The following is a 19523-nucleotide window of genomic DNA, read 5'->3' as shown; positions in this document are numbered from 1 at the left end:
GGGGTGCCTACCATACCTCTGCAACACCCTTGAAGAGACTCAGCCTGGGGTCCAGGCGCCCTGCAGCATCCTCACGGCAATCACCCACACCCTTACCCCCACCCCTGCCTCTGGGAGGCTCTGTGGGGTGTGGTGGGGTTGGGGGACCTGCCGTGGAGCCGTCTGCGTGACACAGGAGACCGCGGCTCCCTCTTCTGCCAAGGAGGCCAAGGAAAGGAAGACCTAGGGGCCCGCCTCGCCAGAGCAGCTTGTTGTGATCACAGCCAGCCATGAGCCGGGAGTCTCTGCTACCGTATCACACGGCCCAGAGCGGCGCCGGAGCAGGCCTGTTCAACACCACCATGGGCAAACTGCAGCGGCAACTGCACAAGGGTGAGTACGACATATTCAAGTATGCCCCGATCTTCGAGAGCGACTTTATCCAAATCACCAAGAGGGGAGAAGTGATCGACGTGCACAACCGCGTCCGCATGGTGACCGTGGGCATCGCATCCACCAGCCCCCTCCTCCCCCTCCCAGACGTCATGCTACTGGCCCGGCCGGCCACCAAGGCCAAGAGCCGCAAGGCTGCAAAGACCTTAGAGCTCACCAGGCTCCTTCCCTTGAAGTTCGTGAGGATCTCCATTCATGACCGTGAGAAACAACAGCTGCGCCTGAAGTTCGCCACCGGCCGCTCCTGCTACTTGCATCTGTGCCCCCCGCTGGACTCTCGGGAAGACCTCTTCGCCTATTGGGAGAAGCTCGTCTACCTCCTCCGGCCGCCGGTGGACAGTCAGAGCAGCACCTACGCCATTCCAGCCGGGGACATGATCTGCATGCCCATGTTAGAGGAGGACAGGAGGAGCCTGACAGCCATGGATTTCCAAGGCCGGGGCGATCAGGACCAGGTAAGCGTCAGGAGCCTCCACGCGGGCTCCGAGGTGGCCGGGGCCACCTCTGCAGCTTTTGCCGGCGGGGAGGGCCTCCCACTGGACTTCTACAATCCCGATCCTGTGCCCAATGGGGCCATGGCAAACACCAAACCCAGGGAGCTTGATGAAGAGTCAGCAGCAGGGGCAATGATGCAGGTGGCTGCAGCAGATGCCACAGAGGGCGATCTGAACATGACCAAGTTCCATGCCTCTGAAGAGCAGAGCATGGCCATTGAAGTCACCGTCACCAAGGGCCCAGAAGGAAACAAAAGCAACATAGCCATGGGAGGCACTGCCAAAACCTCCCTGAGGACCAGGAAAAGGGCCTTGGCACATGGTGCCAAAAACTTGGAGTACCCTTCCAGCACGTCCACCAGCCTCTCCCCAGAAGCCAGCATGTCTATGGTTGGAGTGGAGGCCACCAGGAAGACCACCAAAGGAAAAACCTATCAGGAGGATGAGGGGACCCTCATCTCAGCCTTGCCACAGGAAGACCAAGAGAGTGAACAGGAAGACAGGCCCCAGAGAGTGTCCCAGGCCCGCAGGGGAAGAAGGGAGAGGAGGGAACACCGGCAGAAGGAGCGCGTGCTCAGGGGCTCGCATCCCCGCGGGTCAGCCGAAGGCCGCCACAAGACTGTGGGGGACAAAGTGATCCGGAAGACAGCCGACCGGTCCTCAGGCGGCCGGAGAGCTACGAGGGATGACAAAAAGGAGAAAGGCCACGGCAGCCCGGGGGACAGCAAGCGGGGCACTGTGCACAAAGGTGTCAGCCATGCTCCCATCACCAAGGAGTCCAGGACCTCGCACAAATCGGCCAGGAGCTTGTCTACGGGGAGTTCATTCTCCACCAACAAGAGACTCAGCAGGATCAGCTCTTTCCTGAGGAATGTTCGAGCCAATCTCACTACAAAGACGGTGGCCTTGTCACACGATAAAGATGTGGACATCTTGGCGAAGGCAGTGGAAAGGAAAAGAATGGAGGCCATCATGGAGACGGCAGAGAGTGGCCAGGGGCTGGAAATCACTGGGAGTGTGACATCCGAGGCCACGGAGACAGTGACCGTTGCAGCTCATCAATAGGACCTAGAGCTGGAAGCTGCAAAGGGGACCAGGGCTCAGGGAAATATCCCTGGCAAGTGTATGCCAGCTTCCTTACCGCGGTTTAAATAAAAGAACCATACAACCTGAGAATGGCCTGCAGCGTTCTCTCTGCATTTCCAGGTCCTGAAGCCTGACCGTGACATCACAGTGGATTCTGTGATGTCAGCTGAGCCGCAGCCTGAGACTGGTCCAGTCGAGGGCAGCCCCACCTCACACACATGCCCAGTGCCAACGGCAGTGGCCCATCCGGCCTCCACTCCTTTCTGGCTTTGCTGCTCAGGGCCATGGCTGAAAGTCAGACTGTGGCCTGGGAAACTCTCCTTCACCATCTCCCTATCCTGTCTATAAATGTTTATTACTCCTGCAGGTCTGTAAACAAATTGAGAACAGAACTCCCATCCCTTCTGGCTGTTCAGTGGACAGAAATAAGGTGCAGCAGTGTTTGCTGGCAGTCAGAACAGTGAGCACTCTCATCTAGACTTAGCCACTCCCCTCCCAGGTATATACCCAGGAGGAACACACGTGTTCTAAGAAACAACTATGAGCATGTTTATAGCAAAAGAATTTAATAGCAAAACACTGGAAACAGCCCAAATTTCCATCAACAGGATTAATACTGTAGGATAGGAAAAGAGTGGGATATTCAATAGTGAGAAATGGAGCTATACACATTATCACTGATCAACTTCTCATGATTTTTAAAGACATAAAAGAATGGGATGTAATCTACTTACAGAACCATTCAGAAATAAGATCAATGTATTGCATAAGGGGTAGGTTTCATAAAACTGTACCAAAAGTGAGGGAATAGTAAATGCAAAATTCAGGACAGTTTTCTCTAGGGTGGACAGGCTAGATCAAGGAGGTGGGTCCAAGGCTGTCAGTGTTGCTGGGAACTGTTCTGTCTTAAGCAAGACAGTGGGTACACAGGTGTGTTTTTCACATTGTACTATCTCTGAAGTCGGATCACTACAATCACTGCGGCAGTTGTGCAATTATTGCCAATGCGTTTCCCTTATGTTTTCACTTTCATATATGCACAAAAGTGATCTGTCTGAAATGCCTGGTCTCTTCAAATTGCATTTATTTAAGGTAAATTACAAGAAGTCTGGTTATTAGAAAAAGAAAGAACAATGTGCCTATTTTACAGATGAGAACACTGAGGCTCGGAGAAGGTAACCTGCTCCAGTCGCACAACAGGATCTTTGCAGAACAGTGATCTACCAGCCCACTTTTTTATGCAAAGTCCTGTCTAAAGTATGGGAAGGAGGCAAGCAAACAAGCCTTAGACAGAACCAGCACAGGAACCTGAGGCACCAGCATTCTTACCACTGTGTTCCAAAACCACAGAGAGGAGCATCAATTTTACTGGGTTGAGAAGTGGGGGCTTGGGGACACGCTGTGAATCAGTTGTTGAACTTCAGTAAACCCACAGCTGGCCTTATCTCCACGGCTGTGTCTGGCTCCCAAGCTTCTGGCCTCTGGCGTGACCTGCATTGCAGCCGTAAACAGGCTCCTGCCTGGAATTCCAGGGTCCACTCCTGAATGGAGCTGCCTCTTTCTGCAATCCATTCCTTCTGAGCTGCTAATTAAACTCTTGAATGCCAGGCTCAGAAGGGTTTCTCCATATACAAGCTTCAGGGACTTTTTTCTTCCTGGGGTTCCAACACCAAATCCTTAAATCTCATATGAGGGAGATTATTTGTTAGGCGACAGCTTCCTTGTTGACTGGACCTTCAGTCTGTGACTTCCACAGATAGCAGCGTGGGGAGTGGGGAGAGGGGAGGTCTCTTCTGTTTGCGGGGGGATGGTAGACTCTTGGTGATGGTGGGGCCACCGATGAGAAAGGGAGACAGCCTGAGACCTACGCACACGCACTGCATTCCCCGCCAAAACAAGTTTCCTGACCCCAGCATGAGTCAAGTTTTTCTTAAGAAAGAAAGGACACGCCATGCCAAAGATTAGATACAAGTTGACCCTGTAAGGAAAACAACCTCAGAATCATTAACCCAGGGCTTCTGAGAAGACTAGGAGCTGCTGGAGGGGACAGAATTAATGGTTTACCCTTCACCAGCTTTCCCCTGGATTCAAGGTGGAGAAACTACAAAAAAGATCACATCCACATTCCTTTGATCTTATGATTTCCACACAGGCGTGCGCAGGTAAACACTAGTCTGGAGGAAGAAAACGCAACAAAACCACGTGCGTAGCCCTTAACTGTTTATTAGGTTCTTTCACGTACGTGCCCCCTTCCGAAGCCCACATCTCTTCATTTTTCAGATCAGCAAAGTGGAAGTTCAGGAGTATTTAAAGGACTTGTTCAAGGTGGGAGGTAATGGTGCAGAGAGCCAGCTACCTAGGTGCTACAGCTTTCAGGCAACGTGCCACCCCGCTCCCATAGGGAGGTCCAGAGACGGGGAAGGAGGCCAGACAAGCCACAAGGAATTATCACAACTCTGAGCAACAGACACAATGAGAGAGGTGTGTTTGGGGGACAGGATCTATTCAGAAGAGGGGTGCTGGGGCATGGGAAGAGCTGGGGCTTAGGGCAGGCCTCGCAGGGGCACTGGCAGCTTTGAGGATGAACAGGGCTCTGCCAGGTGGAAGAAGGATGAGGAGAAAAGGTAAAGGTGGGGGAGGCTGGGAGAGAGGTGGGTAGACCATCAGGCCACGGGAAAGATTGCGGGCAAAGTACAAAGGCTTGCAATGTCACTTGTGTTGAGCAACCGCAAGTATTTCAGTGCAGCTGGTTGGAGGGCGAGAGAGGAGGGTGGTGAGGCTGGAGAATCGGGCCGCTGGGTCTTGGGGAGTCCTGGGGTACTGTCTGAGTGGCTGAGACTTGGGGGACCACTGAAAAGCCATGCCTGGTGAGAGTTATATCTCTCTGGCTCCTGGGTGGAAAGCGGATGGGCAGGGGGCAGTCTGGAGACAGGAAATCCTCCAAGAAGCCATTGCATTCATCCAGGCCAGAGTCGGGGAGCCCCGAACTTGGGGGGCAGAAGCGGGCAGTGTGGGCAGAAGTGGGCAGGCAGGAGGTGTTGAAGAGACGGAACGGGACAATTTCCTAGCCCACATCCTGAAAGACAGGGAGCTCATGGTGTAGGTCTGGCTCTAATTTAAAGGAAGAGGAACTGACAAGAGTGGAGGTGACTTCCCCCTGTGGCCGCGATCAGTAGAGGGGGTGCCCAGAAGAGAGGCTCATGGGAAAGCAAAGAGTACTGGGTTAAGATAGAAGACAACAGCTTACAGATGGCTACAGGTAAAACATCAGGATGAGGCAGCCAAGAGAGATGGTGGGGCTTCAGCACTTGGAGACCCTGGAGCCAGGAGACCCCCTAAGGCTTCATCAGGGAAGAGCTGCCCACGAGTGACCTCCTCCCCTGGGCGAAGAGGCACCTCCAGAGAGCCCCTTGTGGCCACTTGATGGTATTGCAGGCTGGCTCCTGAATGAGGGGAACCAGGACTGAGGCTGAGTCACTGGGACCCTTTCCCTTTGTACAACACAGTTAGCCTAATGCCAATCCCAGAGCTGTGAGCTGGAGGAGGTGAGGGGGCCTGGGCAATGAAGGTGTGTCTCATCCAGGCAGCATGGCTCCAGGCCCCTGGCAGTGGAGGGGCTCTGCTGTGTGCTTGGTCACCTAGTCATGTCTGACTTTTTGCAACCCGATGGGCTGTAGCCCGCCAGGCTCCTCTGTCCATGGGATTCTCTAGCCGAGATTACTGGAGGGCGTTGCCATTCCCTTTCTCCAGGGGATTTTCCCGACCCAAGGATTGAACCCAGGTCTCCCAACTCCAGGCAGATTCTTTACTGTCTGAGCCACCGGGGAAGCCCAAGAACACTGGAGAGGGTACCCTATCCCTTCTCCAGGGGATCTTCCTGACCCAGGAATCAACCCTGGGTCTCCTGCATTGCAGGTGGATTCTTTACCAGCTGAGCTACCAGGGAAGCCCAGTGGAGGGGCAGAGTATGAAATGGCTGAAAGACAGGTCTGAGAGGCTGGGGATTTGGACTCATGGGGACAATGAGTGACCACCAAAAACAGGGGTGGAGTTAGTGTCAGGTCCCTCTGCAGCCTGGAAGTCATTTGAGAAACAATTATTGATCACCTACTGTGGGCAGGATAGGAAATCAGAGACCACAAGGATGTTCACAAAGACACACACACTTATAAACACAAATCACAGGATGGTAGTGGCCTCAACGTATAGAAAGAGGCTTTATGAGAAACTCCTGTATAGCACAGGGACCTCTACTCAACGTTCTGTGGAGACCTAAAGGGGAAGGACATCCAAAACAGAGGGGATATATGCATATGTGTAGGTGATTCACCTCACTGTACAGCAGAAACTAACACAACATTGTAAAGCAAGTATCAGTTCAGTCACTCAGTCGTGTCCGACTCTTGGCCACCCCATGGACTGCAACACGCCAAGCTTCCCTGTCCATCACCAACTCCCAGAGCTTGCTCAAACGCATGTCCATCAAGTCGGTGATGCCATCCAACCATCTCATTCTCTCTCATCCCCTTCTCCTCCTGCCTTCCATCTTTCCCAGCATCAGGGCAACTGTACTCCAATAAAATTTTTTTAAAAAAAGAATGAAAGAAAGAGGCTTCATAGAGAAGGGGAGGACTTAGCAGAGAGATGACAGGCTGAGCACACTGGTGGAGGGAATAGTGTGATGGACAGAAAGAATCCTAAAGGAAGTCAGTCCTGAATATTCATGCTGAAGCTGAAATTCCAATACTTTGGCCACCTAATGTGAAGAACCAACTCACTGGAAAAGACCCTGATGCTGGAAAAGATTGAAGGCGGGAGGAGAAGGGGATGACAGAGGATGAGATGGTTGGATGGCATCACCGACTTGATGGCCATGAGTTTGAGCAAGCTCTGGGAGTTGGTGATGGACAGGGAAGCCTGGCGTGCTGCAGTCCATGGGGTCACAAAGAGTCGGACACGATTGAATGATTGAACTGAACTGAGAGAGGAGGACTGAAGAGATGTTCACAGATGACAGACAAGTACAGCGTGCCCAGGGTGTGATGTGCTTGGGAGAGAGGGTGAGGTGTGGGATGAGGGTGCAGTGGAAAATGAGGCTGGAAATAGAAGTGAGGTCGCAGCGTAGAGGAGAACCCAGAATGTCGCTCAACCCCTCTGAACCCCATGATATTCATTACTGCAAATGGGACCTGAAGTGCAGGGGTGAGGGCTATGCAGAGCTGGTTTCTCCAGGAGCAGAAGGGCCATGGAAGCCCAGACTCTCCCCCTTTGCCAGTTCAGAGCATGTGAAATGAATAATGGAAGCCAATGGCTTCCCACACACTCTCTAGAGGATGTTACCCCCGACAGGTGTGCTGAGGTACTGATACCCCTCCTCCTGGGAGCACGTGGAGGACCAGGCCAGTTGGCTTCAGCCGCCAGGAGCCCCACCTGCTACCCCAGTGTGCCATTCCAATGTTGTCATCTTCTACACATGCCATGGCCTGTGAAAGGCTGGGAGACATCTTTCTAGATAAGCACGCACATGTAAGCGAAATAGCTTGAGTGTGGACTGTGAGTGCAGCAGCCAGGAGCTGCTGAGATGTACCCCCTGAGAGCTGGCCTGCTCCCCACAGCTTTGGTTGATGTTCACCATGTCACCCCTCTTTCCTCTTCGCACTGACGCTGTCACATTCCCAGGACCCTGCCATAACACAATGCTGGTTCTAGGAGGAATTAGAAAAACAGTAACAAATACACTGCTTTTCATAAAACTTCTTATAAAGCTAAATTAGCGTTTTGAAGATCTATCCTTTGCTTTGAGATCATGTCCTGCCTCCTTGTTTTTTAACATTTTATTTTGAAGTGCAGTTGAGCTTTACACAACATGAGTTTGAATTGCCCAGGTCAACTCAATTTTTTACTGAATACATACTATAGTACAACACGATCCACAGTTGGTTGAACCCGCAGATATGTAACTGTGGATTCAAAGGGCTGACTGTAAAGTTATATGCGGATTTTCACCTGGAAAGGGAGAGTGGGATTCCTAACCCCTATTGTTCAAGGATCAATTTATAACATTCATACAAAAAAGTATGTCGTCGTAAGCATTCCACTCGGTGAGGCTTCATAGATGAACAATCCCATGAAACTACCACCTGGTGAAGAATCAGAGCATCTACCTAACCCTGGACATGCTACCCTGCAGTCCCTCAAGGGTAACCACTACCCTAGCTTCTAACGCCATAGATGAATGTCATCTGCTTTTCAACTTTACATCAGTGGAATCACATACTGTGTACTCTTTGCATCTGGTTTCCTTCCCTCCACATCATATTTATGAGGTTTGTCCATGACTTTGCTGGCAATCATCCATTTATTTTCACTGCTATACAGTATTCCATTGTGTGACCATAATTTACTCATTCTGTGTTGATCTGAGTTATGATTAGTTTTGAGCTATTGAAAATAGTGCTACTATGAACATTTATATACAGATCTTTTGGTAAAAATATAAACTTCTGTTGGGCATAAACTTAGGAATGGAATTGAATATATGCGTATGTTCAGCTTTTGATTATACTGCCAAGCTATTTTCCTTCCAAAATGACTATGAAAATAACAATTTCCACCAGAAATGTATGAAAATCCTGGTTGTTCCATATCCTTGCCAATGTTGGATACTTTTTATTGCTTTCATTTTAGCCATTCGGGTGGGATATAATGCCTTTTATCCCTTTTTCATGATAAAAATATACTTAACAATATATAATATGGTGACCTACAGAAAATGGTAGTTTTGTTGTAATGTCCTTAATAGGTAAAATTCAAAGTTGGTTTACAAATTAATTTTGAAATTTCACACATCTCTGGACTCTTAAAAGTCTTGTTCAGACATGTAAAAGGATTTTTCCCAAAGGATTTTTCATTTTGAGGGGGTTTATTTATTATGTATTTATTTACATTTGGCTGTGCTGGGTCTTCATTGCCACCTGTGGGCTTTCTCTAGTTGCAGCAAGCAGGGCTACTCTTCACTGTGGTGCAGCTACTCTTCTCATTGTGGTGGCTTCTCGTTGCAGAGCACAGGCTCCAGGCTGTAGGGGCTTCAGTAGTTGTGACCCGTGGGCTCAGAAGTTGCAGTCTGCAGGCTCTAGAGTGCAGGCTCAATAGTTGTGGTGCACACACTTAGTCGCTCCATGGCATGTGGCATCTTCCTGAACCAGGGACTGAACCTATGTCCCATGCATTGGCAGGTGGATTCTTAACCACTGGACCACCAGGGAAGTCCGGGACTTTGCATTTTTAAACATCTCCTATCATCTCATTCTAGTACCTTTTGCCTTATAACAAACTACCCCAAATCTTTGTGGCTTGAAACAACAGTCATTTTCTTATATCTCATAGATTCTTCTACATGAGGAGTATGGGCAGGGCTCAGCAGGGTGAATCTTTTACTTCTTGTGATATCAAGTGAGCTTGACAAGTAGTCTGGCCTGGAGAGTAAAAGGTAGCACCATTCACAAGCTGGTCAATGGGAATGCCTACATGTGGCCTCTCCAGCATGATGGTCTCGGGTAGTCAGATGGCTTCCCTCAGATCAAGTGCCCAAGATACCCAAGTGGAAGCTACTTCTGAATGAGCCTCAGAAACAACCCAGCCTAACTTCTACTACATCCTGTGGTTACAACCAAGTCATAAGGCAGGCCAGGTCTAAAGGGAGAGCAACCAGACTCCACCTCTTGATAAGGAAATGGGAAGCTCACAGTGAAAAAGAACATGGGGGTGGCAATATCACCGTGGCCCTCTTTGGGAATTAGAGTTTGCCACTCCCACCCCACGCCCATCCCAACAAAGTAAACCTGCTCCTCAGGCACATCCTGCCTGAGGAGCCCTGAGGCCACTGTGGTGAGACCACCTATCCCCTCCTCTTATGCTCTTCCCCCTGCCCCATTTTCACTTGATTGTCTTACCCCCTTCTCTTCCTTTCCCCTTTCAGTTACTGAAACTCACAAGGACTCCTGCTGGACCTTTCCTAGTCCCTTCCTCCCTATCTCTCTGCACATGCCTTAAAGCTCTTTGGCCTCTGAGGGACAGATTACTGGAGCACCTAGAGCCACAGCAGGTCAAGCCCAGAAGGAGCTTGGCTAATCCCATGTGCGCTTTACAGATGAGGAAGTTGAGGCCTAGAGAGGAAAGGGACTTTCCCAAGATCCAACTTCAAGTAAATAGCAGAGTTCTGGCTAGCACAGCACAAAAGATAGCCTACAATGGGTCTCAAAGAATGGCAACACTTGCTTTCCATTTCGGACTTCCTGAAACTAAAGTCGCTGGTTTTCTGTTTCACATTCAGTGCCTTACCATCACAATGTCCTTTTTGCCTCTTGGTTCAGGAGTGAAATCAATGCTGGCAGGTCTCTGTGCCCAGAGAGAGCTGTCCCAGCCCTGGCCTGGGTCTCAGTCTTTAGAGATTAATGGGGAAGGGGGGATCACAGATACAGCATGTTGGGATCCACACAACCAGCTTCCCTCCAACCACCGCCTTGTACTCCAGACGTAAGTAGCCCTTTTTGATCCCAAAGTCCAAGAATTCCCTGAATTCAAGCATCAACTAGCAGCCAGTTTTGAAATTTTCTAGGCACCCAGGATCTAACTTAGGCTGACGATGACTGAAGTCAGGCTGAGGATAAATCAGAAATGACATAAAACAAGAAGCCTCAACTCTTAAGGCCAGGCCTGAGAGATAGCAACTCTGTTACACTACAGTCAATTTCCTCTGTTCACTCCAGACAAGAAGAGTCTGGGGCCTGGAGTATGGATCCCAGGCAGGACCACCAGATATCCCATAGCATATTAGCAGCTGGATATTGAGAGAAGAGCAAGAGCTGGGGAAAAAAAGGGGGCTGGCACACTGCTCTGGCTTCTGAATAGTAATGACATGGAGAACAGCCAGCTAGAGACTTTTTGTAACCCACCAGTCCAGTGCTTTGGGCCACAGAGAGCAGCTCTGTGAGTCAGTGAGAAACTGAGAGTGAGAATGGGTGTGCTGTCAGGGAAGTCACCTTAGGCAACACCTAATGACCTAAGTCACTTTAGGTCAACAGTGAGTCACCCCCAAGGCCATTTGTGTGCCTAGAACGGAGGGAGAAATGGTATCTGTGCAGTATTCTGTCAAGAAGTGTCAGTCACTCAGTCGTGTCCAACTCTTTGCAACCCCATGGCCTGTAGCCCGCCAGGCTCTTCTGTCTATGGAATTCTCCAGGCAAGAATACTGGAGTGAGTTGCCATTTTCTTCTCCAGGGGAACTTCTCAACTCAGGAGTCAAACCCAGGTCTCCCACATTCCAGGCAGATTCTTTAGTGTCTGAACCACCAAGGAAGCCCGTTGAGAAGAAGGATTAAACTAATCCTTTTAATTGATACAACCTGTAACCTCCTTTAGGGAGGTGGCCAGTCTTACTGTTTCTGGGTCCCCAGGTACAGCACAGAGCTTGGCTCATATGAAGGGTCCCAGAAATGTTTGTTATAAAGATTTACAGTCACCACTCCATTCATTTATTGTTGTTTTTCAGTCACCCAGTCATATCCAACTCTTTGCGGCATGTCAGGCTTCTATGTCCATCGCCATCTACCAGAGGTTGGTCAAACTCATGTCCATTGAGTCGGTGATGCCATCCAACCATCTCATCCTCTGTTGTCCCCTTCTCCTCCTGCCTTCAATCTTTGCCAGCATCAGGGTCTTTTCCAATGATTCATCTCTTCGCATCAGGTGGCCAAACTATTGGAGCTTCAGCTTCAGCATCAGTCCTTCCAATGAATATTCAGGGCTGATCTCCTTTAGGATGGACTGGTTTGACCTCCTTGTTGTCCAAGGGACTCTCAAGAGTCTTCTCCAACACCATAGTTTAAAATCATTCATTATTTTCCTGCATCCAAGCACAACGGTGACCTTCCATAGTCCTTCCACCCATCCTCCCAGCAGCTCTCTGCCAACTCTCACTGATGGGAGGCCCAGGACATGGAGAGACACCACTAATATTGTGGTGTCTGAGATGCCAGACCCTGCCCAGGGGCCCTCTACTAAGAGTGGTAGGCACAAGTCATGGAGGGTCCCATGTCTTTCTTTTTTGCTGGGGTCCCTTTCTCCAGTCCATGTCTCCTTCCTGCCAAACAAATAGAAACAGTTTCCTTTCCTCCATACCCACCTCCTGGAGAGAAAAAAAGGGAACCATCATCAGCTAACAGTGTCATTTCCAAGCCCGTGGTTGACCAGAGCCCGTGCCTGGCCCGCGTCCACATGGTCTGCTGCTGTGGCTGGGTAGAACTTTTAGGAGCAGCTGCTGCCCTGGGCATAAGGCCAAGAAACTGGGAACCCACTCCATGTTTCCCTCCAAGTTCTGTAATCTTTCTCGTTGCATCTTACTTGGGGCTTCCACGGATAATAATGGTAGGATCGCTTGAGTCCTTCCTCTCTGGCAGCTGCTGTTCGAAGGACTCTAGGGATTATTGTGTTTAGTTCTTTATCCACAACTCTATGAAGTAGGCAATATTATTCCCATCTTTCAGATGAAGAAACTGAAGCACAGATGAGTTCAAATAACTTACCGAAGATCCCCAGTGGTGGAGCCAGGCTTAAATTCCCAGGAGTCTGATCCTGGACTCCACCATGGGCTAACTCCATGGAATATATGGCCTTGAAGATACCAGACCCTCCACTGTGGAGTGGCCAGCCTAGAGCCAGCAGTCAGTGAGCTCTGTGGCTTAGAACAATCCCTGGTGCTTAGAACAGTGGGTACTACACCAGGGACCAGCCTCCCCCGGGCTCTGGGGACAGTTCATCTCCCTCATTCCTCTGTCACTGACAGCACCCTTTACTCAGGCTCAGGAGTGTTGGGGGCCCCTGGGGAGGTGAGTGGGTGGGGTAGCATGTTCCTTCTAGAAAAACAACCCCAAATCCTGTCCTGCTGTCGTCTGCATTTTCAGGCTGTGACACCTCCAGCCCTCAAGGGATGACTTTCCAGACCCCAGCAAGAAACCCCAGTCCAACGAGAAGACTCCTGAGAGTCCCCTGGACTGCAAAGAGATCCAACCAGCCAATCCTAAAAGAAATCAGTCCTGAATATTCATTGGAAGGACAGATGCTGAAGCTGAAACGCCAATACTTTGGCCACCTGATGCGAAGAACTGACTCATTGGAAAAGACCCGGATGCTGGGAAAGATTGAAGGTGGGAGGAGAAGGGGACGACAGAAGATGAGATGGTTGGATGGCATCACTGACTTGATAGACATGAGTTTGAGTAAGCTCCAAGAGTTGGTGATGGACAGGGAGGCCTGGCGTGCTGCAGTCCATGGGGTTGCAAAGAGTCGGACATGACTGAGCGACTGAACTGAACTGAACACCTTTCTGGCAAGAGAGGAGGGAAATGGCCCCTGGGAAAGCCGCCCAGCCACATGCTCTTAGGACCGTTCACTTGCTACATAACAAAAGTCCCCCATGAACCATTCTGACTGGCCAGGCAGCACTTGCCACCAACCTGCCTGCATTCACTCACCCACTCTTGCTCCTTCTTCCTCTCCTTTTCGTCCCCTCCCCATGGGCTGGCTCCGTCTCCACTGAGAAGCTCTGTCTCTCTGCTCCCAATTCCTGCCCACAGCTTCATTCCCTTCTGCCTTTATTCATATCTGAGAATCCCTCCTCCCACTGGCCAGCCACTCGCGTTATGTGACTTGAATCCCCTCCCTTGGACACCAACACGTTTGGGAATGAAGCTTCAAGGTCCAGGAAACAAGAAAAACACTGATAGAGCTCTCGGTGGGCCCAAGATGAGGATCTGCAGACCTGCGAGATGACAGGACTTCCTGCTACAAGTCAGGGCTGCTGAATTCTCTCAGGGGAGGTGGCTGCCTTTGCCCTCCTCTGCTCCAGGGGAGTCCTTCTGCATTGATTCCCTGGGTTGCTTTCGGTGGCATGCTAATTTATGCAAACCAAATGCAAATGAATATAGAAAGCTATGTGACCCTGGATTTACTGGAAATCAGCGGCTCCCTGACGAGAAGATGAGAAAACCGTAGGGAAATTTTGGAATCTACTTCCCAAGGGAAAATTAAAAATAGAGTGTCCTGAGTTGGGGTTTGGGGAGGGGTGCAGCTGGAAGTCATTCGGAGGAAGGAGCAGTCTGGGTTACAAAGTGACCCAGCAAAAGTCAAAGGAAGAGAAAGCATCTAGCTGCCAAGCCTTCCCCGCCTCTCCTCTCTTGGCTGCAAGCTCTGGTTCAGCCCCATGCCCTGCCAAAACCACTCGATGCTGGAGGGCATGGCACCCAGGGCATTACAGCATCTTTGAAATGAGGCATTATTTACATCCCACTCCCCCTGACAACAGTCTGATATTCTCCTCTCTTCTTGCATCTCCTACGTTGACCTTCTTCTACTTGTCCTCGTTGGGTATGGCTGGTCAAGTGAACAGAATGTTCTGGAATCTGGCCAGGGGGGTTAGGCAGCAGTCTGGATGTTCCTATAAAAAAGGCCTCAGAGGATAGCTCTGGGATAGGTCAACTCAGGCACAAAGCCTTAGGTACCTCATTTACAGGGAGAGGGAGACCCCTCCAAGAAAGGACAGGAGAGAAGAAAGTGGCCCCAGAAGCAACAGCTTCCATTCTTCTGGCCCTAGGCTGGGATGTGCTGAGTAACTCCAAAAGGTAGAAACCGACGTCTTCTTGAAAGATTTCAAGATTTTTTTCCAAAATCTTTCCACCAGACTGCTAAGCTTCATGAGAATGTTTTCCCGTATATTAACATAACTGTTTGATGCTGCCATAGAAGTCATTTTCTTCTGGTTCTTTCCTCCAGGTAATTAGAGTACAAATGCTTCTGGTTGTGAAGGTAATACTCCAGCAAATTCTTAACACATGTTGTGAAAAGACCTTAAAACAAGATTCAGGGACCACCTCACTGCTTCCCTGAAAGGAGATAACCCAAACTGAACCCTCCACTCCAGGAGACAGGAGCTGTGTTCTCTGTGTGCCCCTAACTAGGTAGGAAGTTTGCTGAAGGCCAGCTTTCAACCATTCAGTATTTGGGGTTACTCAGAGAAAAGAAAACATGCTCTTCCGTATATTTAAAGGGGAAGACCACAGTGTGTATCAAGCATGTTATGTGCATCTTTTAAGCCTTCAACTGTCCCAGTGGACATGCATCACTCCCATTGTACAGATGAGGAGACGAAGGCTAAAAGTTCCAGGATTTGTCTAAGGTCACACAGCTGATGAATGGTTTTGGCAGAACTTTCTACTGCTCATGGGTATCCATTTTCTCTTTTTATTTCTGCTGCTGCTGCTGCTAAGTCGCTTCAGTCGTGTCCGACTCCGTGCGACCCCATAAACAGCAGCCCACCAGGCTCCCCCGTCCCTGGGATTCTCCAGGCAAGAACACTGGAGTGGGTTGCCATTTCCTTCTCCAGTGCATGAAAGTGAAAAGAGAAAGTGAAGTCGCTCAGTCGTGTCCAACTCTTCGCGACCCCATAGACTGAAGCCTACCAGGCTCCTCTGTCCATGGGATTTTCCAGGCAAGAGTACTGGAGTGGGGTCCAGGTAAGTCTTAAACTATTTTCCTTGGTCATCTTGCAATTAGGCTGACCACATCACTGAATTCTGGCCAGTGAAATAGGGACAGAAATGATTTTGCCACTTCTGGTCCTTGGTCTATCATGCCCTTTCCCATCACTATCTGGATGACCCAGGGCACTGGGAAGCTGTGAAAATGGGAGGAATTTGCTCCCTGTGTGACTACATGGAGCAGAGCACCCTTCGCCCTGCCCTCTGGCTTGGGCGAGGTAAACATTTGCTGTGTTGATCCACTGAGAGCTTAGTTTGTCCTGACAGCACAGGCAAGGTTAAGATCTGAAGCCCAGTCCAGCAGATTCTAAAGACTCTCTGCTCTCATTAAGCCATACTGCCACAAGTCCTGCAGAAATAACAAAAATCCAACTATAAAATATTACCTAATCACCTCTCTCCCGCCATGTTTCTCCCACTACCAAGAGCAAGATTCTTGTTTTGTTTGTTTATTATTATTCAACACTTTGCTTATTATTATTCTTGTTTGTTTATTATTCAGCTGTATCAGGTCTTGGCCGTGGCACGTGCTATCTTTCGTTGCAGCCCATGGACCCTCTGGTTGTGGCACGTGGGGCCTTAGTTCCTTGATCCGGGACCAAACCCGAGTCCTCTGCCTTGCAAAGTAGATTCTCAACCACCGGACCACCAGCAGAAGTCCCAAGAACTAGATTCCTAAAGACTTTAGAGGAAACTGGGTAAGCCAATACATAAAATCAAGCAGGCAACTGACAAATATTTGTTGACGGCATACTACCTGCCAAGCCGAGACACAATTATTAAGGTCATGAGCTCTGCCCTCTGCGCTCCTGGATGGGAGTGGGTCAGAGGACAGGGTGGGAGGTAGGCATAAGCCCATTCATTTTTTAGCAATGATGAGGTTAATGAATCCTTGATTCTCCCTTTGCGTTAATGAGCTGCCTGGGGAGTATCTGATTTTATATTTGAGAATAGACTTTCAACTGAGAAACATCTTTCAAATTCGAAATACATTATTTTCCTGAAGTTTCACATTTTACAGATGGGCAGACTGAGACTCAGAGAAGCTTAGATAGGGCCCCAGGCCACAGAGGTAGCAGTTAAATTTGAACTCAGCTTTGTCTGATTCCAAAGTCCTTGTTCATTGCACTCTGCCTTGTTTCTTAAGCCGGGCGCTCTTCAGAATCACCAGGGGAATAGTTCAAATACAGATTCCTGGGCTTGGCGCCAGACTCCCAAGTCACTGACCCGGGGCTGGCCTCAGCATTCTCTCTTCACACGCACATCCCAGACAAAAGCGAAGACCAGCCAAGCTGGGAGCTGGTCCTCTGTGCCTTGCAATGGGGAAGACCAAGAGGGTACATGGATGCCTAGGGAGTGGGGTGAAGGAAATAGACAAGGGCCTTCTATGGCTTCGTCCAGGGCTGGCCCTGCTCACAGTCGAGATCCTGGCCGGGAGACCCGGAGAACAATGAGCAAAATCAGGAAAAGGCCATTCTTCTCGGCCGTTTTCCTTGCGCCTCTGCCGCAGGGAGGCCCGCTGCTGCACAGTCATCTCTGGACCTTTTTTTTTTTTTTTTTTAACTTCCCCTGGGATGAAGAAAGAAAGGTCTGTCAAGGTTCAGAAAATGCTAGTCATTCTCCTGATTCAGAAAACTGCCTTGATTTAGTGCTCATTGCATCCAGGACTGTGCTCTGAGAGGTGCTGGAACGAAACTGACTGCCATGCCATCATGGAAGCCAATTCATGAAGAAAGGAGCCAAAAATGGCAGGCAGGTATTGTTTAGTGGTGAGGACCTGAATTGTTGCCTGAAGAAACACTGTAGCATATTTGCGTACATCAGTAGGCACTACAGGAGCTCTGCGGCCAATTTTCGAGCGCTTATTTTGTACAGGTTCACAATCCCCTATCCATAGGTTGACCCTATCATTTACCATCCAAACTGGGCAGTTGTGAAAGTGAAACCTGGGAGAGCTGTTAAAAATGTCACCAGGACAAGGGTAAACCAGAATGTCCCAAGCACACTGGAATGTGTCCAAAACCCTGAGGCCAAATGGGTTTCAGATTGAGACTTTTCAAAGATTTAATAGATAATACTGTACATCTCTGTGTCCGTGTGTGTGTGTGTGTGTGTACCACCTGCGTGTGAGTGTGCATGCTTCAGTTGTGTCCAACTCTTTGCAACCCTATGAACTGTAGCCCCCCAGGCTCCGCTGTCCATGGGATTCTCCAGGCAAGAATTCTGGACCACTCTAGGCCCTCCTCCAGGGGATTTTCCCAACCCATTTCTTATGTCTCCTGCACTGGCAAGCCAGTTCTTTACCACTAGCACTACCTAGGAAGCCCCTACACATACAAATACCCTAGAGGGCTCTAGGGCAGCTCCTCATGATCAAGCATTATATTCTTGCAGCAAATATATGAATATTCACAAGTGGGATAAATAGATATGGATACTTGAGGTCAAATTTTGCCGTCTAATGATGCATGAAAAACTCTTGTTTTCAGAAAAATTTGGAGATTTTTTTCAAATCGTGGAAATGGCTTGTGGACCTGTACCAAGAACTCTAAGTACCTTTCATGGTGTGACCAAGACGCTAGCTGCTGCAGTGGAAAGGCCCTCCCCTTCTCTGATAGTGGATAAGTGGACCCCTGGCCATTTGGATTTTCCCAGTGTTCCTTGCAGCTAGGTGTGGTCATGTGACTGAGATCTGGCTGATGAGGTTTCCAAGTGGAAAGATGTGATCAGGACTTAATGCACACGTACAGGTACAGATGCACCGGTTGTTGATAGAGGGCATCCATTCTGATTAGTCAAAATCCATGTTGTAAACACTTTGAAAATTACTTCTGGTGTGAAACTTCTAGGAAGTCTCTTTAAAGAGATGGGTGTGCTCTTCTCCCCTCCTCCCTCCTGCCCAGAGTGTGGACAGATGGTTGGACTATGAGTATCCACTCCACTTTGGACCACGAAGCTGAAGGCCACACTCTGGAAAGGAAGAACCAGAAAGTAGGAAGGATTTTGGGTTCAGATAACTCCCTGGATGGCCTACCACTGGAATTTTTATGTGAGAGAATAAAATCTTATTGACTTGTCACAATTTCTTTATATTTTCTTGTTCAGTCACTAAGTCATGTCAGACTCTTTGTGATCCCATGGACTGCAGCATGGCAGGCTTCCCTGTCCTTCACTATTTCCCAGAGTTTGCTCAAGTTCATGCCCATCAAGTTAACGATGCTATATAACCATTTCATCCTCTGCCACCCTCTTCTCCTTTTGCCTCTGATCTTTCCCAGAATCAGGGTCTTTTCCAATGAGTTGGCTCTTTGCATCAGGTGGCTAAAGTATTGGAGCTTTAGCTTCAACATCAGTCCTTTCACTGAATATTCAGGGTTGATTTCCTTTAGGATTGACTGCTTTGAGCTTCTTGCAGTCCAAGGGACTCTCAAGAATCTTTTCTGCACCACAATTCGAAAGCATCAATTCTTTGGCTATCAGCCTTCCTTATGGTCCAGCTCTCACAACCGTACATGACTACTGGAAAAACCATAGCTTTGACTATATGGACCTTTGTCAGCAAAGTGATGTCTTTGCTTTTCAATACACTGTCTAGGTTTACCATAGCTTTCCTTCCAAGGAGCAAGCATCTTATAATTTTATTGCTCCTCTGTCCATGGAATTCTCCAGGCAAGAATACTAGAGTGGGTAGCCATCCCCTTCTCCAGGGGATCCTCTCAATGCAGGGATCAAACCCAGGTCTCCCTCATTGCAGGCAGATTCTTTACCGTTCAAGTCACCAGGGAAGCCCAGCTTTCAAAGAGGCCTTTTAATCCCTATATCTTAGCTGGGCTGTCTGGTTTTGTGTTGGCTGTGCTGTCTGCAACTCCTCTTTCCTATTGGATGAGCATCTCCCATTGCACAAGGTCTTGGTAAATGG

At 49.3% G+C, this 19523-nt stretch overlaps 1 protein-coding gene and 1 long non-coding RNA gene across 2 annotated transcripts; both read left to right on the top strand.

Annotated features, from left to right (window-relative positions):
* Positions 1-269: 269 nt before the first annotated feature.
* GARIN4 (golgi associated RAB2 interactor family member 4) lies at positions 270-1991 on the top strand. The gene has a single exon (XM_055583666.1). The coding sequence runs from the start codon at positions 270-272 to the stop codon at positions 1989-1991; it is 1722 nt and encodes a 573-aa protein (XP_055439641.1).
* A 14120-nt stretch (positions 1992-16111) lies between these two features.
* Positions 16112-18672, top strand: LOC129654079 (uncharacterized). Its single transcript, XR_008715384.1, has 2 exons — positions 16112-16302; positions 18094-18672. It is a non-coding gene; the product is annotated as an uncharacterized LOC129654079 (long non-coding RNA).
* The last annotated feature ends 851 nt before the right edge of the window (positions 18673-19523 follow it).

This window comes from Bubalus kerabau, chromosome 5, assembly GCF_029407905.1.
Source record: "Bubalus kerabau isolate K-KA32 ecotype Philippines breed swamp buffalo chromosome 5, PCC_UOA_SB_1v2, whole genome shotgun sequence".
Lineage (NCBI taxonomy): Eukaryota > Metazoa > Chordata > Mammalia > Artiodactyla > Bovidae > Bubalus > Bubalus kerabau.
This window is presented reverse-complemented; position numbering and strand designations above follow the sequence as displayed.

Excerpts from the sequence above, each read along its gene's own strand:
- GARIN4 (XM_055583666.1), top strand. The coding sequence starts at position 270 with ATGAGCCGGGAGTCTCTGCTACCGTATCACACGGCCCAGAGCGGCGCC.